At 42.7% G+C, this 24,006-nt stretch overlaps 2 protein-coding genes across 7 annotated transcripts in view; one reads left to right on the forward strand and one right to left on the reverse strand.

Moving 5' to 3' along the window:
- Positions 1–1,716: 1,716 nt before the first annotated feature.
- On the reverse strand, positions 1,717–15,860 carry CFAP161 (cilia and flagella associated protein 161). The gene is given in 8 exon segments (XM_038417866.2): positions 1,717–2,028; positions 2,031–2,184; positions 3,254–3,327; positions 4,715–4,873; positions 6,663–6,747; positions 8,371–8,609; positions 8,789–8,878; positions 15,683–15,860. Coding segments are annotated over 8 exon segments (930 nt in total). The 5' UTR covers positions 15,770–15,860; the 3' UTR covers positions 1,717–1,986.
- A 178-nt stretch (positions 15,861–16,038) lies between these two features.
- LOC119862023 (predicted GPI-anchored protein 58) overlaps positions 16,039–24,006 on the forward strand; it is a 63,858-nt gene continuing 55,890 nt past the window's right edge. For 4 of the 6 annotated variants that reach the window (XR_006274970.1, XR_006274973.1, XM_043494711.1 and 1 more), the window contains exon 1: positions 16,039–16,854. Coding sequence is in view for 2 of the 6 variants with exons in the window: in XM_043494711.1 (XP_043350646.1) it covers positions 16,213–16,854 (642 nt within the window). In the remaining 4 variants the exon portion in view is untranslated. The remainder of the gene's footprint in view (positions 16,855–24,006) is intronic. The other 2 variants (XR_006274969.1, XR_006274974.1) reach the window with 1 other exon arrangement.

Genomic DNA, 24,006 nt, shown 5'->3' on the forward strand with positions numbered 1-24,006 from the left:
AAAGCAGTTCAGATGGACTGGTTTTTTTAAAAAAGGTTGCCATCGTGTGGCCAGTGTTGAGAACTGTATAATTATACTAAAATCTTAGAAATACAGACTAACACGGCTGCTACTCTGAAACCTAAAATCTTAGAGAAATTCAATTTTAAAAAGAAAATCAGATTTTAAAAAAGAGATTAATTTTTATACTATAACATATCATGATGCTATTACATTATAAAAATACTGAGTTAGATTGTAGTGGATTTATCTGTTAGAGTAATAGCAAAGGTAAAAAATGTATGCGACTAGTTTATATCTTGTGAAATTCAAATTCTTTCCTGTGATAAAGCACTTGTTTTTCTTTGTCTAACAATATATTATGTTAAAATACGTTACGGTTTTGGATTATAACTGCAAACAATAAGATACTTTTATTTTTAGCATTTGTAAGCACTACAAGCAACAACTGTAGATTGATTAAGGAGGCAGGAGAATTTAGAGGCCCATTAACCAGGCACATTATTACCACTAAACCATCACAGTAGCCAGAACTGTTTATTTACCATCTGCCATTTGGCATGGTCATGGGAAAAGGGCAAAGAACAATTCTATGAACAATATATTTGACTTATTGTGGCAGCAAGAGGCCATCCAAAAAAAATTACACAGAAGACAACCCATTCAGTCAGTTGCAAACCAAGTGCTTATTTTTGTTTACTTTCTTTTTAAAGTTATCACTGCACCTACAAGGACTGGAATTAACTAATGTATATGACAGAGAAACTCACTGGGTACTGTAGACCAATATGAAATGTATAGATTTGTACACAAACATCAGTAGTTTTTCAGCTTTGCAGCAAGCAAATGGATTATCAGTTTTTCTTAGTTTCATAATTTTTTGTCTTTATTTCTTGTTCTCCAGGAAGAAGAATTTGATAATTTATATTGGATGCGGGCAGAAGTTCAAAAGTCCTAGGCACTGGGTTTGAATTCGACAGACTCTAGAAATAGAGCTCGGAACCATGACAGGGTCAAATCAGCCCTTGCAGAGTTCCTTGAAACTTATTTTGGGAAAACTTTAAAAACCAAGGTCTTGTCTAAATTGCATGGACATTAAAGATTCCTCGCCACTTTTATAAGAATAGAGATTTGTCCTAGTATCTTTGGCCAAAAATTCCATTTCTTCCCCTTGTTGTGCACCAATAGCTTATCTGAGTGCTGCTGCTCTTCCATCCCAGAGGCAGTTGCATGATTCCTGTAGGGCTTGCAGTTGTGGAGAAAAACTTGAATATGTGATTCCTAAAGGCTCGAAATCCAAAAGGCAAATGTAAAGAATCCCAACATTACTATTTTTTTTAAAAGTTATGATTTGTAAGCCAATTTTCTGAGGCCTGATTTATGATTTTTGAACACTTGGTAATGCTGTGTTAACCACAGGAAAGAGTGAGTTCAATTGACTTAAGGTTCTCTGAGTTGGTCTTTAAGTGCTGAAGATTCCAATGAGAAGCTGGCATGCTGTTGGCTTTTAATGTTTTGGAAACTACCACATATCCATTATCCTTAAAAAGAAGACAGTGGGTTATTTTGAAAGAAATTGTTAAATAAGTTCTTAGGACTGTTAAGTTAAGGAAAATCCATTAGTGTTACTAATTTCTGACACATCTGTTACCATCAGTGAATGTCAAAATGGGAAAATCAAGCCTTGCTTGGTTAAGAAAACTCCTGGAGCTGAGCTTGTATATGGATCACCAATTTTATTGACCAAATTCTGTCCTCAGTTACATTTAAGCGAAACCCCACTGACTTCAGTGAGGTTTCCTAGTGTAATTAATGGCAGATTTTCATAACTACTTATAAAATAAATGAATCTAGGGTTAAAAATAAAATGTGAATAGAGAAAGTGTGAAGTGCACTCAAAGCTCTAATTATCATCATCAAAATTAAAAATTTCACTTTGCGAAAGCATAAATAAAAAGAAACTCTTTGACCTTGGATTATTACATTCTATGTTCCTGCATAAAGTTCATTCCTCTCTCTCTCTCTCTGATTTCCTCTGAGGGAGGCTTAGGTCTGTCAAACATAGTAAATCCATCATCACTGGGATTCGCAGTTACTATTAACCAGTAATTCTTATCTTCTTCAGCTTTATGGGAATCCAGATAGGTGTGACAGATGACTTCATATTCCTTTCCAAAGTATGACCTGTCAAGAGAAAATAGTAAGACGGCTAGATATAATGATTATACACTCCATTCTCTCTGTCTCCAAAGTTAATGGTGAGTCACTATAAACTGTAAATTACTCCTCTAATCAATTTGCAAATACCTTTTCTCATATAGTTTTTGGTTTATTAAGCCATATTATTCATGCATTTTAAAAAACTTTGATTTGTCAACTATAATTTTAGAAATCAAAAGCCAAGAGGAAAAGGTAGCACTGGTCCAGATTCATCCAGCTAAATCCCAGAGGACTCCAGGGAGTATTCATTCATCCTGAAGAAGAGCAAGCATTGCTGCTGCCTGCCTTCCTTCAGAACTTCCACTGGTGAATGGCAGCTCTTTTTAGTTGGGGTGCTACAGGTGCCTGGTTGATATAGGCTTGCACTGAAAACATCCAGTTCCCCAGCCAACTCTACCGATTTTGGGGGCTGTGCTGGGTTACTACGGGACCCTGGCTATCACCATTTCAACCTCACCCCAGCAAACTTTCTGCCTCAAAGGCCTCCATGAGGGTCCGATATAGATTCTGAGCTGAATTTTGTTTGGAATTAAATGAGAAAGAATTGTTACACTCATTAACAATGTAGAGTCAAAATACTAATTCAATGCAGAAGTTACACTCACACCAATATATTAACTTGTTTTTTGTGAGAGTTCTATGTATCCTACATGCAATTTCCTGCATTGTTTTAAAATATATTTTTCCGATCTATGACACTTCCTCATACCCAACTTTCTACAAATAAAGGACTACAATTGGTCAGCATATCCAAAGGAGGAACTGAACCATCCAAGAAAGAGAGAAGTCTGGAAATCTGAGGGGAAAATGTGAAAAAGGTTGAGCGGATTGATTGCAGACCCAGGGTAGAACTAAATTACAGCCTGACAATAAATTGAGAGTCAGTGAGGGTATTCTGCACTCTTTTTGTTTTCTCACTCAATGTGTCACTTGTCTCATTGCTTATATTCTTGCTATACTGAACTTGTACATCATTATATCATGATTAATGAAAAACATCCCTGATATTTTTATTGTCATAAATTACACTTACCTTAGCCAATAGTTCCTAGGTACTGCTAAACCCCGATTTGTATGGCAATGAGTGATAAGGACTTTAGTGTTTGCCTAGAGAAAGAATAAACAAAAGAATCTTTTTCACAGACATTTTAAAGATTGCTGTTAAATAGTCTTTTTGCTGTGCAAGTGAAATGTTTTGAGTTAGTGAATATAACATGTTAAAAACACAAGCTCTGATTCTGGGCCGCTTTCTACCTCATTGATACTGGACTGTCCGGGCTGGTCCAGCCCCCAGTGTAAATAAACTGGTTTAACAACATAACTGCAACAATCCCCAAGGGACCATCCAGCAGCCCACAGTAGCTGAATGTATAGCATTCTGGCTATTCCCACTCATAGAATCATAGAAGATTAGGGATGGAAGAGACCTCAGGAGATCACCTAGTCCAACCCCCTGCTCAAAGCTCTCTTCTCCAATACACTTCTTCCCTCCGTGGGCATGCTCCAGTGCTGTATAAAGCCACGGAACGGTCCTATGCCACCAGAGGAATCCCAGTTTCACTGGGTGTTTCCTGGTGGAGAGATCCTTCTGGTTTCCACAATAAAATGTGCTGGAGCACAGTCTAGAATTGTCTGCATTTTTAAAAATAGATTTTTACTGCATTGTTACATTTTTGCAAAGAGCACTTTTAATTTATTTTTAAAGTGCAACAGGATTGATCTTAAATTAACCTGTTTAAAAATATTTTAAAAACTGCCATGAAAAGAGAATATAGTCTTAAATCAATTACATAATTTTAACCAGGTTTTGAGAGTCAGAAACTTAATAGAAATATATTACAACAGAAGTAGTGGCTGGCAGTGGAGGAACAGTTATATTTATAATATAATATCATTACTTCACATTTTCCTTGAACTATAAAGGTCTTAACTGAGGGATCTCTAGGTATTACATCCATATACATACTGAGGTTAGCAGCCACATTTTCAAAAGTGGCCACTGATTTTGGGTACCTCCATTTTTGGGAGCCCTGTGGGCCTTATTTTCAGAAGTACATAGCAGTCACAGCTCCTACTGTTAGAAGTGGAATTGCAGATACTCGGTGCTTCTGAAATTCAGACGGTGCGGGGGAGGTGGGGGGGTTTACAAATTCAACTCCAGATTCTGAGGCACCCAAAATCAATGGCCACTTTTTAAAATTTTGACCAAAATATTTATCCTAATTGCACAGCAAGTCAGTCCCAAAGTTAGCATTGGAACCCAAGAGTGCTGAATCCTAGCCTCCTGCTCTAACAATTAGCTATCATTGGCAGGCTGTTTCCCCCCGTAATAACAGTTAACATTTTATGTATGAAAAAATTTGCTTTTCACCATGACTTTCAGAATACCGCAGAGAATAAAATGGGTGCAACTTTCTTTTAAATGGTTTATCAATAGCATTAATTAAATACTCTTAATATTTACTATGGTTTTACTTTCTACATAATTGCTTACAGGAACTGGAAATCCTTCATATTCAAGACGCAGCTGTGGATCCAAAAAGATAGCTTGCCAGCAAGTCAGATAGGAGAGCTCATCTGTCAAAAACACTTGCTGAAGGTATGATTTTTTAGCAAATCTCACAAATGATTTATGGTCACTTGCAAGATATAACTGTAAATGGAAACATACATGAATGCAATGTAAGTTTAAATGATTAAACTACTAAGTTACTACAGAAAAAGAACAATTGTCTGCGTTTAGCAATGTCACACAAATTTATATAAAAATAATTTAAAAACACTCAACTAGATTTTAATAATTGTTTATAAAAATGATTCTTTTTGAGCAGAGTCTGTTTTATTCCAGAATCAAAAAAAAAATTGGTGAAGAAGAGTTGTATATCTGTGCAAGCAAAGAAGTGTAAAACCAACATGAAAGAGTATACAAAAAATACCTGTAAAAACATGGGGTTACCTTTTTACTTCAGAAGTAGTATTGTATTTCTGTTGTTGAAATATGTGCTTCTACTATTAGGGCTGATCCAATGCTCACTGATTTAAATGAGCATTGGATGGGACCCAAAACATACAGCAGTTATAAAAAACAACTGTTTTTTCAACACTAGGAACAGATTCTTTGTGAAAAGTCAGTAGGCCAATTCTCATGAATTCAGAACTCTTAACTATAACAGACACTACATGACTGATGAGTTTATGAATAGTGTGCCACATTCAAATTGAATAAGTGACTTAAAAAAGAGCAAGATTATAGAAGTTAAGCACTGATATATAAATGAGATCTGCATTCCAAAAGGTCACTGTGATTACAAAGATACAGGCAAGGTTGCTTGGCCAAAAAAAAAAAAAAATCTATCAGTGGTACCTATAGTGGCTTTGTACATTGTCCTCTGATTCTGCACTCTTCCTGTCTTCTGAACAGACATAATATTAATATTTACTAGAATTCTGCTGCCTGACTCAGACTGAGACACTAACATTTTACTTACTTTAAAAAATACAGACTTTCATTCATAGGTTCCAGATTTACCAAGTCTCTTCCATTTGCAGGAGTCTCTTGTTCTCAATTTATTTAAAGGCAGAGTTTAAAACATCAGCCTTCCTGCATTTTGTGGTGTGTTTCATGAGATATTTAAAATGTCCCTCACTCAAATCACGTGAGTTTGATAGTCCTAGACTGCATTCCTGATCCCTAGAAATTTGGTAAAGCTCTCTAAGCAGGTGTTGCATTTGAGACAAGCCATGATAGGAAATGCAAGTAAATATTTTTTTAGGGGAATTTTTTTCTGAGAGCCCCAAATAGTTTATTCATACAGGATGGTGATTTGGCTATAGGGTACCTTCTATGCAAATGTTAACTGTAGATTTTAATATATTGATAGCTAAACATATATGCTATGAATATGACCAAATGACAGTCACACTATTACTGGCCAGGAGACAGGGGACCACAGTCTTATCTCAATTACACTGGTGCAAGTGCAGATTAACACTGGTGCAAGTGCAGATTAACTCAATTGACAGTCAGTGCAGTTGCTCCCACTGGCCGCGGTTCTCCGCTCCAGGCCAATGGGGGCTGCGGGAAGCGGCACGGGCCAAGGGATGTGCTGGCTGCCCTTCCCGCAGCCCCCATTGGCCTGGAGCGGTGAACCGCGGCCAGTGGGAGCCACAATCGGCCGAACCTGTGGACACAGCAGGTAAACAAACCGGCCCAGCCCGCCAGGGGCTTTCCCTGAACAAGCAGCGCCCATAGTTTGAGAACCACTGCTCTACAGTATATAGCTAATCCCCTCTCCTCACATGAAGTGCTCAAGATTCATTCTTTGCTTAGTAATAATATTGCATATTTTATTGCACAAAAATAGCATGCAAAATATGTACCAAAACCTAATTTACAGTATCAATATGTACTACAATTTCAGTTTACACCTGTGTTGACTTACCATTTGATCGGTAAAACCGCCTGTTGCCCCAAGACCAAAATTCTGCCCAAATCTAATGGGTTCACCCATAGAATTTCCTTCAACACTGTAAACATAGGAAAAGAACCATATAAATTGAAATATGCCGTATGCATTGATTTGTGTGCGTGTATATATATGTGTGTGTGTATGTTCAGAATTATTTATTATAGAAGAGGCTGGTGCCACTGCTTATTATTAAGGTTGCTATTAGAAAATACATTACAGAAAGAGTTGGAATTTAAATAATTTACTACATAAATATTTAATCCTCAGAGTGGAAAATTAGGCTCTCAATGCTATTTTTCAGCTGCATACATTAAACACATAGGCTGGGATTTTCAAAGGAGATTGGTGCACAAATATCGTTGAAATTCAGAGGGAGTTCAGCACTTAATTCCCTTAGGCTCCATTGAAAATCCCAATCTATATGTTTAATTCATGTATCTGAAAAATCCCTGCCAAAAAGCAAAAGGAGTGTTTCCCTGTAATTTATCATGTTGTTTAGTTTTTATACCAATTTATCATCCATTTCAATGCAAAAAATAAAAATACACTCTGCTAATGAAATGTCAAAGTTGAGAATTTATATTCAAAAGTCAAGTTGCCACAGTAATGTTAACTAATTTCCTTTGATCATAAGTATTATTCCGCAACACTGATGTATTTTGTTAAAGGGACACTGCTAAGCAGTGGTACAACCTCATAAAAAGATAGAAAACTGAAAATGCTTTAGACCTGTAGTTACATTTATCAGGGCAAGAACATGTCCCCATCATCCACTTCAGTGGTTATGACTAGGCCATCAGATTAAAATTACATCATCTTTTCCCTTATCTATATTACCAATTCTGAAATAATTTTAAAAATAAATTTAACTTTACAAAATTTATGCTGTTTATTTACTTTTTTAGATGTTGGTGAGTTTACAGATCCAGGTTTTTTGTTTCCAGTCAATGTCAGCATCTAGTTCCCTTCCATTAGCACAGTGATACAATATTTGGCTTTTAAACCCACAGCAGGGAATGTTTAAATAAATAAATAAATATTTTTGGAGTTTGTTTTTAGTTCATGAAAACATTCCTATCTACATAGAAGTGGTAGGCTCTATGTACACATATAATAGAAAGACAGCCTCTACCCCAAACAGTTTACAATGTAAGTATGCCATCTTTTCTAATATTCTGAAGAACTATCCAGAGATACTGCTCAACTTTTAGCATGTCAGGGCAAAGAGCCACTCTTTGCTCTTTTATGTTCTTGCACAGAAGAAGGAAGTATGTAAGATTTAACTAATTCTGATAACATCCATGCAAGGTAACTAGTTATGTTTGTAAATGCTTTGTTAACTAAAAATATTGCTCTATGTCAATAATAAGCTGTAGAATTTATTCAACTTTAAAATATTTGTTAGTTTATGAAAAATAAATATAGCAAGACTGATTCTGCTTTTGCATCAGATTTATATTGATGTAATTTCATTGATTTCATTGGAATTACTGGATGCACAGTGGCATGAGAACAGAATTGGGCCTAATGTGTAATAAAAATTAAGCCATTAGTCTGAAATCAATAAAATGTTGCACGACACATTGATTTTCATTTTTAAGGAAGTTCATTGTCTATTTCACAAAATAAGATCAAACCTTAAAACAAGGGTTTAACTACTACTGAATGCAAGACACCACACCTTAGGATATGAAATGTATTTCGACCAACAGGGTTCACACTTTTCACTGCACTCACTCCACAGGGGACTTGCAATGACTCAGACGTATGTACTGTTATATCATCTGGATTAACAGCCAAAGTTAGATTGCCACACGCTGCAGAGTAATTCTCTGAAGGTGATTTGTTGTTTTCAGGGCTCAAAAGCATCACAGTGTCTCCAAAGTGAATAAATCCATCTTTCGAAACTGATAGTTGCATCTAAGTTAAAATATAGATTTGTATAGACTGTTTCAATTTGTTTTAAAATTATTGAAATTATTGTACTGTATCATACAGAATGCTAAAACATAGTATTCTCACTACACAGATGCTAACGATTCACTGCAACATTTTATAAGCAGTGAAGTGGAATGGATGAAAGGCTAAGAAGTCATTACCTGCTTTAAAAGATTATTTTTAAGTCTCTTTGATTTCTGTATCAGAAGTTCTCCTTTTTCTCTTTTATACAAAAAATCTTTCAAGAGGTCCTGTTTAAAAACAAAAGTGAGAAATTAAACATAGTATCCAGCCTTTTTAAAATCATCTGGGCTTTAAATGCAATTTAAATATTTTTTTAAAAGGGCCACATTTAGGCGGAAATCAATGTGTAGGTGCCTCTGTGGCAGGTGGCTCACAAATATTCCCGGAACCTGAGTCTGATCTCACACTAGTTTTACACTGAGGGTAAGCCCATTAACTTCAATGGAGTTACTTCCCATTTACACCAAGGCCTGGTCTACTCTACAGTGTAAGGTAAACTTAAGGCAGCTTACATCAACCTATCTATGGGCTTGACTCCACTTACCAGGGTATCGATGTGCGGCAATCGATCCATTGGGGGTCAATTTAGCGGGTCTAGTGAAGACCCACTAAATCAACCACCAATCGCTCTCCTGTCGACTCCAGTACTCCACCGGAAGAAGAAGCATAAGGTAAGTTGACACCTCTATAAGTCGACCTAAGGTACATTCATGTAGCTGGAGTTGCATAAATTAGCTCGACTTAACCCCGTAGTATAGACCTGCCCTATGTAAGTGTCTACACAAAAATTACGCTCACACTGCCAGAACTGCCCAGCTACGCAGACTTAATAACTCCACCTCCATGAAAAGCATAGAGTCAATGTGGATGTAGTCAGTGGTTCTCAACCTGCAGCCCACTTGCAGACCAAATAGCACACAACTGTGGCCCATATGACATCCTTAGGGCCATTACAGGTAGTATATATATATTGTGTTGATGCGGCCCATATAACACATAGAAAGGTGCACCGGCCCATAATGGAAATAGGTTGAAAACCACTGGTGTAGATACTGCATTGCTTACATAAGACAGTTACCTTTTCCATAACTGGCGTTCTTCAAGATGTGTTGCTCATGTATATTCCATATTAGGTGTATGTGCTCGCCCTCTGCACTGGTGCCAGAAATTTTTCCCTCAGCAGTATCCGTAAGGAACTGGCTCTGATGCCCCTTGGAGTGGCACTTGCATGGTGTGGTATAAGAGGCATTGCTGGATCCCCCCACCCTCAGTTCCTTCTTGCCAGAAACTCCGAGAATGGGAAAGGAGGGTGGGTCATTGAATGGACATGAGCAACACATCTCAAAGAACACCAGTTATGAAACAGGTAACTGTCTTTCCTTCTTCAAGTGCTTGCTCATGTCCATTCCATATTAGGCGACTCCAAAGCAGTAGCCCTGGAGGTGGGTAGGAGTTCATGGATGTGTAGATTGCAACACAGCTCTGCTGAACCCAGCATAGTCCCTGGCATGCTGAGTGATGGCATAATGAGTGGTAAACATGTGGACAGAGGACCATGCTGCAGCTCTACAGATGTCCTGGATAGTGATGTGCACCAGGAAGGTCGCCGAAGATGCCTGAGCTCTCATCAAGTGGGCTCTGACAATCAGCGGTGGCAGAACCCCCGCCAGGTCATAACAGATCCTTATGCACAGGTGATCAAATTGGAAATCCTCTGCCAGGACACTGCATGACCCTTCATCCTATCTGCTGTAGCGATGAAGAGTGTCAATTTACGGAAAAGCTTGGTACGTTATAAATAAAAATCAAGGCCCTACAGATGTTCAGGGTGTGAAGACGCCTCTCTTCACTGGTCTTGTGCGGTTTGGGACAGAACACCGGGAGGTAGATGTCCTGGTTCATATGGAAGGTGAAGACCACCTTTGGCAGGAAGGCCGGGTGGGGCCACAACCAAACCTTATCTTTGTAGAAGAGCGTGCACAGCAGTTCTGAGGTCAAGGCTTTAATTTCCGAGACCTGTCTCGCCGATGCCACCGCCACTAGGAATGCGACCTTCCATGACAGATGGGAAAGGGAGCAGGAACCCAGTGGTTCAAAGGGAGGGACAGTCAGCCTAGAGAAGACCAAGTTAAGATCCCATTGTGGGATGGAAGCCCATACCTGAGGGAAGAATCTCTCTAGTCCTCTCAAGAATCTGACTGTCATGTCATGGGAGAACACCATCTGTTCTTGGCTGGCGGATGAAAAGCAGAGATGACTGCAAGATGCACTCTAATGGAAGTGTGTGCCAGGCCCTGGTTCCTCAAACGGAGCAGGTAGTCCAGGACAGCCTATATGAAGGAATGCGAGGGGGAGATGAACCGTTCAGATGCAGAGAGGGAAAACCTCGTCCACTTCGCCAGGTAAATCAGCCTAGTTGAAGGCTTCCTACTTTCCAGGAGGACCTATTGGACTCCTTCCAAACAGGTCCACTCCTCCGGGTTCAGCCATGCAGCATCCATGCAAAGAGGTGGAGGGATCCGAGGTTGGGGTGTAAGAGGTGACCATGGTCCTGTGATAACAGATCCGGTCGGTTGGGCAGGGGCCAGGGAAGGGCTGCTGAAAGGCTCATGATTGTGCCGAACCAATGCTGGTGAGGCCATGCCGGGGCGATCATGATAATCTGCGCCTGGTCTCTCTTGATCTTTGCCAGGGCCCTGCTGATAAGTGGAATCAGAGGGAACGTACATCAAGCCCCCCGACCACGACAGGAGGAAGGCATTGGAGAGGGTATCCTTGCTCAGACCCTCTCAAGAACAAAATAGGTGGCATTTCCTGTTCTGTCTGGTAGTGAACAAGTCCACCTTGGGAGTTCCCCACCTTTGGAAGATCATGCCAGGCTACCTCTGGATGGAACAACCACTTGTGGTGCGAGGAGAAGTCCCTTCGGACTTGAGACCTGGAGCTGCCCTTGACAAGCCAGTCGTCAAAGTACAGGTAGATTTGGATATCCCGGCACCTGAGGTAAGCTGCTACTACCAACATGCATTTTGGTAAACACCTTCAGTGCTGTCACCAGGCCAAATGGGAGGACCATAAACTGGTAATGGTGGGGCTCCACCGCAAACCAGAGGAAGTGTCTGTGTCCTTGAAAGATCGCTATGTGGAAGTATACGTCCTTCAAGTCGAGGGCGGCATACCAGTCTCCCAGATCCAGGGAGAGGAAAATAGAAGCCAGAGACACCATGAGGAATTTTAGCTTTTGTAGGTACTTGTTGAGGTCTCACAAGTCCGGAATGGGCCATAGACCGCCCTTGGCCTTTGGGATTAAAAAGTACTGGGAATAGAACCCCTTGTTCCTGTACTTCAGAGGAACTTCTTCCACTGCATCCAGCTGTAGTAACCTCTTTACCTTCTGTGCAAAGAGACTCTCATGAGAGGAGTGCCTGAAGAGGGACGGGGAAGGCGGGTGAGAAGAGAGGGTAGAAAAGAACTGGAGGGTATAACCCAATTCCACTGTGTTAAGGACCCAGTGGTCTGAAGTTATAGCGGTTCACACCAGGAGGAAAGTGGAAAGGTGGTCAGACAACACTGGGAAAGATGGATCCAGGGAATAGGCTGGTAGGTCACCCTCGGGGGCACCGTCAAAACTGCCATTTGGACCCCTGCTTATTGTAGGGTTGAGCCCAATGAGTGGAGGCAAGTAGCTCAGGTGGCACTTGTAACCTTTGGCTCATTTATGGCGCTGGTCCAGCTGAGGCTGGATCCTCTGGCCCTGAGGCTGGTGCTGTTTGAACCGCTTACGCGCCAGGGCTGAGACGTAGAGACCCAGAGTTTTCAGGGTGGTGCGGGAGTACTTGAGGCCACGTAACTTGCTGTCTGTTTGCTCTGCAAATAGGGCCCCGCCATTGAAAGGCAGGTCCTGCACTGACTGCTGGGCCTTGGTGGACAACCCAGAGAGGAGCAGCCAAGAGACCTGCCACACGGAGATAGCGGAAGCAATAGTGCGGGCAGCAGCGTCAGCAGCATTGGATGCCACTTGGAGGGCCGCCCTGGCCGCAGTTGTGCCCTCATTGAGGATCGCTCGGAACTCCTTCTTGGAAGCCTCGGGGAGTGACCCTTCAACTTGGCCATGGCTTGCCGCATATTAAATTCAGATTGGCCAAGGAGGGCTTGGTGGTTGGCCACTCTCAGCTGAAGGCTGGAAGATGAATAAACCTTACGTCCAAAGAGATCCAGCCTCCTCGAGTTTTTATTTTTGGGGGTGGCCCCGGATTGTCCTTGCCTCTCCTTGTGGTTAACCTCCTCAACCACAAGGGTATTAGGGGCTGGGTGGGAGTATAAGTACTCATGCCCTTTGGTTGGCACAAAGTACTTGTGTCCAGCCCTTTTAGAGATGGGGGCAGGTCTACCACAGGGCATTAGTGATTTTGGAAACCCCTTCATGAAGGGATAGAGCCACCCTAGCAGGAGCCGAGGACATGAAACAGAGAGTCCGAGGGCTCTTCCAATTCCTCTGCCTGAAACCCCAGGTTAGAAGTGACCTCTTCAAAAATTCCTGGTGCGCTTTGGCATCATCCTGAGGAACTGGGTGAGACGACCCCATGATAGCTTCGTCCGATGAGAACGAGGACAATGCCAGTGCTGCGGGAACCTCCACGTCCACTGGTGGTCCAACAGCTTGCTCCCCTGGGTCCTCCTGGACCTGCAGGGTCTTACCCCCTGAAGCCTCATGCACTGAAGGGGGATGGGATACCGAGGCTGCTGGCCTCTCTGAGGCTCCCAACACTGATTGGGCAGCCTGGGAGAACCCCCAAGGGTTCCACGGATACCATGGCGCCGGCCACTGCACTTGGGGCCATGGGACAGGTTTCTGTGCCAATAATGTAGTCAGAACTGCCGGTACCAGGGCTTGTCCCACAGTCAAGGAACCTTGCTCCAAGCCAGAGCTATCAGCAGAGGGGTGAGTACTGGGCGACCAGGATTGGGCTGAGCAGTGGCTCTTGTCCAACTGGTGTTGGTTTCTGCGTCCCAAAGCCGACCTTCCCAAGTGAGACTGTCTTGGTCGGGCTCTCAGGGACATACAGCGTTCGGTGGATCTGCGTCAGATACCTGGTGAGCCACGCCTCACGCTACTCGACTGGTACCGGGACATTGAACAGGACTGAGAGCTACTATGGGTCAGGTGCTAGGAGGATCATTCTGAGTAGGGTAACCTCTATCTTGGAGACAGGTGATGATGGCCCGGTGATTGGCGGTCTCTCGTGTCCGATCGGTCCCGGGATCAGTCCCTGGCCCTTGGAGATGGTCGGGGCCGGTCCCGGAGTTCTTGCCGGGTGGCGCATGCCTCAGAGGGTCTGCACCAATCTACCAGCGAGGTACACCGCAAGTCCCTCGATCAATGCCCCTGGTGTGGGGACCGAAGAGGGCTCCACTGAGCCTGCCTCTCCAGTCCTGAGGCATGATGGCTTTTGGCGGGCAAACGCTGGTGGGACATCCTTCTTGATGTGGATCGGTACCGCTAAGGTAGGGACACACACATAGGTCCCAACGCGGGTTTTCCCCGAGACCGGGTAACACGGGAGCCGGTGTAGGTAGCACTGGGAGCATCAGGATCTCTTGAACTGCTCAAAGAGCTTTGAGCATTGACAGCACCTGAAGCTGGCTAGGGCCTGCATCGTTACCTGGGATTGCAGGCGAAGCATGGGATGGGCTGCACCGCTCGACTTCAACTGGGGCCCGCCTTCCCAAAGGCGGTGTTGAGCTGCCCAGCACAGGTCATGGCTCACCACCAGCCCTCTACTTTCCCTTACAGGAGGTAGGAGTTCTTCCCCTCCCACTCTTTTTCGTCTTCTTCCCCAGAGCCATGGAAGGGGACCAATGCTGTCTCATGGACGGCGCTGGCAGAGCACTTTGCATGGAGGCCGCAGTACTTGGTGTGGAATCGGATCGCTGCTCCTGTGCCAGAGTGAGTGCCAACTCCATTAGGAGTGCTTTCAGCGCTCTTCGTCTTAGGTTTAAAGAACTTACAGATACAGCACTTGTCACTTAGGTGCCCATCGCCTAAGCACCTTAGGCAGCTGGTATGTGGATCGCTAACAGGCATAGGCCTTTTGCAGCGATTGCAGGGCTTAAAGCCTGGGGACCAGGGCATGCCCGGTCCCCCGGCTTAGTCCCATTTGGGACTCACGAAAAGTTGAGACCTACTACTAAGGGTAAATAAGAAACTACCAACTATATATAACTCTACTACAGGTTTTCAAAGTTCACAAGAACAGAAAACGAAACAACGCGAGCCGAAGCAGCACACGTTCTAGCACCGTCACTGGCGGCAAGGAGGAACTGACAGTGGAGGGAGCCGGTGGTGCCCCTTATACCACGCCATGAGGGCGCCACTCCAGGGGGCGCCAGAGCCCGGTGCCCTACGGATACTGCTGAGGGGAAAACTTCCGGCTTGGCTTTCAAAAGCCGTCCCCCAGTGCCCCACACCGAGTACAAGCTCCTGGGGAGCACGCGCACCGCCGACGCAAGGAGCCAAGCGTCGAGGCGCGCCCAAGCGATGGAATCGCTGCGGTGGCTGTATGCTGAGGTAAATGAGGTCGATTTAGTATTGTAGTGTGCGTAGCCAGGCCCCAAGCCGCAATGAGACGGGAGTGAGTCTCCGGGCTTCCGGGGAGAAGGTTCCCCCCTGAACTGGCAGCAGCGCCTGCCTGGGACCCGCGGGCCCCTTCCCCGAGCCACAGACTGGGCTGAACCCGCTGGTCCCAGCCGCCATGGGCACCCAGCGCCCTGCCGCTCTAGGGATTAAGGAGCTGGGCACCTGCTACCCGGTCTCCTTCCCACCCCGGATTACCACGCGGGATGCCCCCTCCGCCCAGGACGCCACCCTGCTTTAGGCTTGCTGCTGCCTAACCCAAGGGGCTGGGGGGAGGGTGCTGCCCAAAATGCGGCGGGGCGGGGGATGGGGACGGAAGAAAGGTGGGGCCGCCCCCCAGCCCGCCGGAGCGGGTGGGGCGGGGGAGCATCCTAGGGAATGGCCGCGGCTCCGGTACCTCCTCTAAGTACGTGTCCTCGTTCCAGTTGGCGATGCGCACCCCCGCGCTGTAGGGCTTGCCGCTCAGGCTAGCCCGGCCGTTCATGTTGGGGGAAGGTCGGGGGGCGGTCGGGGGGGCTCCGCTTGGGGGGGGGGGGTCATAGTGGAGTCGGCTCCGCCCGGCTTCTCCCAGCACGCGGCCCGCTAGGCCGCGGAGAGTTTACTGGTTGCCAGAGGAACGGTTTTAGCTGGGGATTGGATGTTCTCGAGGGGGACGAGTCCGCCAATGAGGGGTGAGGGGGCGGGGTTTTCCTCGGGTTTCCCGGTCGCTCCCGCAGCGTCCCAGTGTCTAGCTGGTAGAGAAGTGGGCTGGTTGTCGCCCTACCTCTTCTCTCCTCCCCCAACCAGGCCGGGAAAGGAGTGGGTGCCCCCCACTCTCAGACCAGGGGTTGTGGGGTCTCACTGCAGCGCTATCACGCCGGCTTCCCATGATCTGGCTGGAGGCATATCCCGGCAGGCTTGTTTAGAGCTGGTGCTGGCCCAAAAGAAATGAGTTGTCATAAAAGTGCCCAGGCACAGAACTCGGGTGAGCTGCCCCTGGCCTGTACCTGCCCCCAGCGTCTGCAAAACACCCTCACGCTGCAGCGTGAGCAGCCCCCTGCATTGCCCCAAGACCCTGGCCTGCAAAGCCCTCACTGCAGCCGGAGCAGCCCCCTGCACTGCCCCAAGACCCTGGCCTGCAAAGCCCTCACTGCAGCCGGAGCAGCCCCCTGCACTGTCCCAAGACCCTGGCCTGCAAAGCACCCCCTCGCTGCAGCTGGAGCAGCCCCCTGCACTGCCCCAAGACCCTGGCCTGCAAAGCCCTCACTGCAGCCGGAGCAGCCCCCTGCACTGTCCCAAGACCCTGGCCTGCAAAGCACCCCCTCGCTGCAGCTGGAGCAGCCCCCTGCACTGCCCCAAGACCCTGGCCTGCAAAGCCCTCACTGCAGCCGGAGCAGCCCCCTGCACTGTCCCAAGACCCTGGCCTGCAAAGCACCCCCTCGCTGCAGCTGGAGAGCCCCCTGCACTGACCCAAGACCCTGGCCTGCAAAGCCCTCACTGCAGCCGGAGCAGCCCCTTGCACTGCCCCAAGACCCTGGCCTGCAAAGCACCCCCTCGCTGCAGCCAGAGCAGCCTCTTCACTGCACCAAGGTACTGTTGAGCTGCGTTGCTCACCCTGTATTTTCACTCATTTCTGAGGGCTGTTACTGGAGTTGGTTGGAGCATTTTCTCTGCAAAATACTTTTTTTAAAAAAATGGTAAAAACAGGTTCAGAGCGATTTTAATGAAAGCGTTGGCTTTTCAATTAGCTACAGGTATTATGGACTCTTGACAGCCGTCGGCTTGTGCCGATCAAGTTCTCCTTACTACTGAAAAGACTATAGATGCCCGTGATGAACTTGTTGGATATGCCTTAGCTAGATTGCTCTATCCTTTCTTCCACTGATCACATTGTCTTTCCATCTCTATCCTCAGTGTTCCTTAAAGTTTTTCTTCTTCATTTGTCTATGTTTATATTAAGTTAGGGAAAATGTTCATTTCAAAGTAGCAGCCGTGTTAGTCTGTATTCTCAAAAAGAAAAGGAGTACTTGTGGCACCTTAGAGACTAATAAATTTATTTGATCATAAGCTTTCGTGAACTACAGCTCACTTCATCGGATGCCACAGACTCCCTATTCATGTAACTTTCAAAATCCCTTATAAACCCAGATAAATATGAACGTTCAGAATTAGGACTGTGTTTTCCTCTTTTACTCAATTGTGCCAAGAAATTGCTGCACATATGGAGAGCATGGATTGATTTGTGGGGGACTTTGGGTCAAATTTTGCTGACGGATTTCACAGCTTTATATCTGACATTTTTCTGTACTATTCTCAGTTGATACTCCCATTATAATGACCCTTTGTAAAATAGTTTTAAAGTAAAGCTTTAAGGTAAATTCTGTATGATGTAATCTGTTTATTGATTAAGGGGAAATGTTAATATGTAAAACAATTATGGAACACTAATACTATATAAGGAGATCTAAGAGTTCAGAAGTTTTAGGTGACTGACTTTCTTTTAAAAAAAAAAAAAAAGTTTAGGTTTGTGATGACCTTACATTTGAAACAAAATGATACAGAGGAAAGAATAGGAAAAGTGATATATATCTGGTTATTTGTAGTCTAAACTATTACTAGACAGCTGTGAAATTGATTTTATAGTGAATGAATGTAAACAGATTTTAAGCTGGACAAATTTTAAAGAAAAGAATATTTCTCTTCATATGGACAGCTGGCCTTCATATTAATGTCAGCTATAGGATTGATGATAGTTTTATAAGAAAAGTGGATTTATTTTTATTTATTTATTTTGCTGCCTCTAAGCCAAAACTAACTTCCTTCCTTATTGCTTGCTTTCTTATTTAGCATAATCCAAGGCCTAACAAGACAAACAAAACCCATTCTTGTAGAAATAGCTCCTCTCTGTGGCCATTTCTGGTCAATGAAATTTTCATACATAACTGCTGTGTTGTAATGACCCTGAAGTTAGAACACTGTCCTTTTTTCTATTGTTTAATTTAAATAGGCAGGAAAATGTCATTCATTTTGGCTCAGGACCAATAACCAACATGGATTTTAGAAGCATCACATGTGATGTGCAGCCTAAAAGTATTTGGATTCATACAGCTTTGATTAAACTCCTGCTTCACTAATAATTTGTTGTAAGCACTTAATGTATTTTGCTGAGCTGTTTTCACAGAACCAAAGGTTTTAATTAGGCTTGTTTATCATAGTTTTACATACATGCTTAAGTAGGTATATAGCATTTAATTATAAACATGTAACATAGTAGCATTTAGACTTAATTTTTCTTATCTCTTTAAAGTGCAGTGCTATGAAATTTGATATCTTTTGTTTTGTCTTCTTTTTTCTTCTCAGAATTAACCCTATATTTAATTAATATGCATTATTGACTATTATAAAACCATACAATGTTTTTGCCAGATGTGGAAGAATATATTGGGAATTCAGCAAGCTGTCATAGTTTTAATACGTGTCAGTTTTGGAATGTTATGTGGTTTCTCATGGATTATGTTTCTCTTATACAAATGTTATAATTTGCATACATGTATGTGTAAATTACACACAAAAACAAAGTAAATGTATTGCTGTACAGAGCAAAATTACTCTCTAACTAGTGAGTCTTGTCTTGCCACTTGAAAATTTTTCACTTCTAATTTCATAATATCTACTGAAAAATAAATAAAAAGAGCTTATTAAAAAATTAAGTTCATAAAATGAATCTTTCTTACAAGCATGGCTAAGGGCATGTAATGCAAATTACTTTGATTTTCTTTTTATATGTTAAGCAAAATGCATCTAATGAAAAATAGTTTATGAATTATTAAATACTTTGTGTGAAATCTTGCCCCCTCCTGTTGAAGTCAGTGGCAGAACTCCCATTGGCTTTTATAGAGTCAGGGTTCCACCCTGTATTTGCAGAAGGATTTGCCAGATGGATTAATTTATCAACATAATCAATCAGACTTGGGGAGGTGTGTTGATTTAGGGGGGCATGACTGTTTCTCATTCTAAGTTTTACAGGTCTTTAATCTTAATAATCTTTCTTTAGTAAAAAGTACTCCCCGTTTAAAATGTGCTAGAGAAGAAAGAGCAAGTTGCATTATCATAAGAGGGATGCCACTCCAGCTTTCCCCTGCTGTCACAAAGTCAGTCCTTTTTCCTCATCCTCATCTTTTTTGTTAGTAAAGAAAAAACTTAAAGGAGAGCTAGATGGTTATGGGGATTTGGTATGACCTATAGAGCTTTCTATCTTATCTGTAGGCCGTTAGTACAACTACAGCCCAGCTTGGACAGGCATGAGGAAGACCACATATTTAAAGCTATTTAGGCATTTCTACACTCAGCACTGCAACAGCTAACTAATTTAGGACCCCAAATCTTATTTTCAAAAGGGGTTTAGACACTTAGGAGTCTAAACTCCATCAAGAGTTGGACTAGCCCACCTGCATAATTACCCAGGATTCGAGGGACTTATAGGGCCCACGCTGAGACCCTGCTGCCACAGCATCATTGCTGTGGTACTTGAACTAACTAGGTTAAAGCTAGCTCAGATATTTCTAGCTGCTTTGTGATTGCATTGTTGTCACCCCAAGTCTGGTGAGCAGCTCTGTGTTAGGAGTTTGCATTGCTGTAAGTCTACTGATTTACATATAAGCGTGGGAATTTCCTTAGTGTAGATCCGGTCTAAAACATGCATCGCTGCGCTGGTTACCCAGCTGGTGTTTTTAAGTCTTCCTTTGGAATCAAAAGAACCTACTTAGAGAAAAAGAGGGCAATTTGAACATTCTAGTGGTATGCTGTACGGCCACCTATGCTCCAATTCTAGAGCTCCAGGTGGGTCAGGTTACCCAGTCCTCATTTATATTTTCATTCTAGCTAGTCTCTCATTTAAACCTCCTCAGCACATATCTATCTGAGACAGTGGGTGTGATGTTGCACTCCATAATATTTTATGAAAATATGCTTATAAGTGTAAAATATGATGTAACTGGAATATGCTTTATGCAAAAGGTCTCTTGTAAGGTATGATTACAAAGCTTATAATCTACGGAGTGTGTTCATCCTATTTGTATGTATGTATCATTCTTGAATCTAAAACTAAAAATATGAAGTATGACTCTGAGGTCCTATTGTAATTATGCAAAGGGTAGGCCATTAATGGTGGTTTAGAATCTTGATGGTTCCCATTGACTAGGACAATTGGTTTTAAATGGTTCTGTTTACTTGTAAGCCTTGCTGTATAGGTGTGTGCCAGCCAGTGGGTAATGAAGTCTTACAGTGACATGTGATCATGTCACCTGAACCTGAATCCATTTTAAACCTGCTGCTTTTCCATTTAGAAGGAGGAGGGGGAACCCAGAGAGACAAAAGATTCCTGCCTTGTGCCAAAAATATAAAAGAGGGTGGAACAGAAAAAAAGAGGGTCCCAGTCATGAGAGAACCCCTAGTTTCCACCTAAGATGTCTGCTGGAACTAACAAGAATTGTACCGGGGAAAGGATTGGGCCCAGACTAGGAAAGAGTCTGTGAAAGAAGCGTATTGGAACATCTCTGAGGGTGAGATTTGTCTGTAATCAGTTTCTTAATGTATTAGGCTTAGACTTGCGTGTTTTGTTTTGTTTTTGCTTGGTGACTTATTTTGTTCTGTCTGTTATTACTTGGAACCACTTAAATCCTATTTTTATACTTAATAAAATCACTTTTGTTTATTGATAAACTCAGAGTAAGTGATTAATACCTGGGGGAGCAAACAGCTGTGTATATCTCTCTATCAGTGTTATAGAGGACAGATAATTTATAAGTTTACCCTGTATAAGCTTTATACAGATAAAATGGATTTATTTGGGGTTTGGATCCAATTGGGAACTGGATGTCTCGGTGCTGGAGATAGGTGACCTACTGAGCAGTTTTTGGTTAAAGTCTGCAGCTTTGGGGGCATAGACCAGATCCTGAGTCTGGGTTGCAGCAGGCTAGCATGTCTGGCTCAACAAGGAAGGGTTCTGGAGTCGCAAGCTGGCAGGGAAAATGGGCTCAGAGGTAATCTTAGCACATCAGGTGGCAGTCCCAAGGGGGTCTCTGTGACTGAACCCGTCACAGTGGGTATATCCACACAGCAGTCAAGTAAGTGGTTACAGCTTGGGTAAGAGTACTTGCATTCTAGCTTCAATTGAGCTGTCATGACTAAAACTAACAGTACAAGCCTGCCCAGAATCCTGGGAATGATTAATGTTATTAGCCCATGCTGAGGTTCCATGCTGTCATGCCTTCAGTGCTACATTTAGCTGAGCTTGCTAGATTAAAGCTAGTGCAGGTGTGCCTTGCCAAACTGCAGTCACACCTTCTATGCAGTGTAGACATACTCAGTGTTTAAAATGGGAATACTTGCTACTCAGTATTTGAAATTCAAGTTGTGTTGCTTAGTTGTGATGGGTCAATTACTGCTACTTGACTGGATGAACATAACTCAGGAGATCTTAAAGAAGCGCCCATGGTGTTAAATCTCTCAGGGAAAATTGGTAGATTAGGAGGGGGTAGCATATAAACAGGATTAGGGCATTTTAGACAATTTAAAACCTTTTTATTTCTGGGCCCTACTGGACTTGTCCAAGGCATCCTTCCTAAAAATACTAAGCTGGCCATTTTACTCGTTAAGTGGGGAGTTTACATTTAATTTTCATTTGTAATTGCAAAGGATGTGATCAGAAATCTCTTATTGAAATGACTCTTTGCCAGATCTCTATCAAAGGATTTTTTTTAGGTAGTGTTCCACCCCATTTAAAATATACCAAGTGTGTTGCATTTGATGAACTATACATTTCTGTCATAGTGCACAATCTGACACAACATAACCATGTGTGAGTATGGGGTGCGGCCTTATTTATGAAGAGTGGAAGCAGGTCATTGTCTGTATTGTTTACTGATATGTTTAAACTTTGATTTCCATAAATACTCATGCTTGGGAGTTAGACATTCACTTTGGTTACCATAAACACTTGTGCATGACAGTTTGAAATATGCTTTTCGCTAGCAGTTGTGCAAGTAAAAAGCAATCATTTGAATGTTTGCAGAAAGAAAGCACAAAACTCTGATTTCAACTACTCTTGCTTTAACTTTTTTGGGTTTATTCAAAAGTGAAATTCTTGGAATCTGAACTGCATCTCTTGAAACCGAAGAATATTTTCGCATGGCCCCGTGTGAACCAAAACTACTGAGTTTCTTCCCATTTCAGTGCTTAACAACAGAAGCACTTAGGGTTATCTTTGCGTATCTTTTTCAGAATCACCTCTTTCCTTGCTATTGTAAATTGGCTCTGAGCCTGAGTCTCAGCATGGCAATGATGCCTGCCCATTTTCAGCTATTATGTGCCTCCAATGACAGGGCTTATAAACTTCTCTCCAAAGACAAAATTCACTTGTTCCCTTCTGGGAATATACACCTGACTGTTTTGAAGCAGAGTAATGGTGGTTTTAAATAACAGAAGAGGTGCATGTTAGTGCATCCTCAAATCTTTACAAAGTTCACTCATGTAGAATCTGTGTATTGAAGAGGGCCTGTATCAGAGGTTTACTTGTGGTGATCATGCTTTAGGGCTAAGGAAATGTTCTGAAACCAAATACTTTAAGGTTTCAGAGTAGCACCGTGTTAGTCTATATTCACAAAAAGAAAAGGAGTACTTGTGGCACCTTAGAGACTAACAAATTTATTTGAGCATAAGCTTTCGTGAGCTACAGCTCACTTCATACTTTAACTACTTTACCTATTATACATAAATGGAACAATTTAAAAACTATTATAAAGGAACAGAAACCGAGCTATGTATTTATGCTATAGAACATGAATCAGTTACATCTTTTTAGTATAAGAAAAAGGAATAGCATCAGACCCTTTGTCCTAAGGGGAAAAGAACATGTGTACTGTAACTTTTTTCACATCTTCTGTCACCATTGTACTATTGATGATTTAGATTTGGATGACCTTTCTCTGGCAGTCTATCTATATCAGACATAACGGGCTACAGAAAGTATTTTTTATATGTCTGAAAATTCTGGCAACAGTTCTAACCTGAGACTCTGAATATTTCAATATTTCCCTGTCCCTATTGATTAGTAAACAAACTCTTCTCAATTGATAGTTTCTATTTGACTTGTGAGAGGAAGATGGTATTTCAGTATAATATGGGGAATCCAGGAATAGTCTGGAGATAAATATAGTGATAAATGATCTCTATACAAAAGCCCCAAATGGTCATAATAAAGTACAGTATACTTGGAAGGAAGAAACTAGAGATCTCCATGCAGTGTGAGTACAAAGTGTTGTGCAGAAGCAGTGCTCTTCTGGAGAACACTATCAGTTTTTACAGAATCTTAGCTTTAATTAAAGAAAAATTCTTTGCCCTTAGGCTTATGAAGAAAGCCATTAGAATGTTAAACCACTGCAGTGTTATCAGAGAGAACACCTGAAAGAACAACTCTAGCAGGTGTGACTTGCCCCAGTTCGTCTCATTTGGACAATAACTCTGAAACCTTATGATGACTATTTAAAGATTAACATTTTTAGCTCATTGCTTTTCATTTTAGCAAAACATCTCGTTATTCTAGGATTGTGAAAATTGGTAGAGTATTCTGACTGTTGGGGGGGAGGAATCCAGGCCTTAATTAATTAATTTTTTTTTTTAATAAGTTTCTCTAGAGAAGAAAGAGGATCAGCATGGGGGAAGGTGATTGTGGTGGTACAGTGT

The sequence above is a fragment of the Dermochelys coriacea genome, chromosome 10 (genome assembly GCF_009764565.3).
Source record: "Dermochelys coriacea isolate rDerCor1 chromosome 10, rDerCor1.pri.v4, whole genome shotgun sequence".
Classification (NCBI taxonomy): domain Eukaryota; kingdom Metazoa; phylum Chordata; order Testudines; family Dermochelyidae; genus Dermochelys; species Dermochelys coriacea.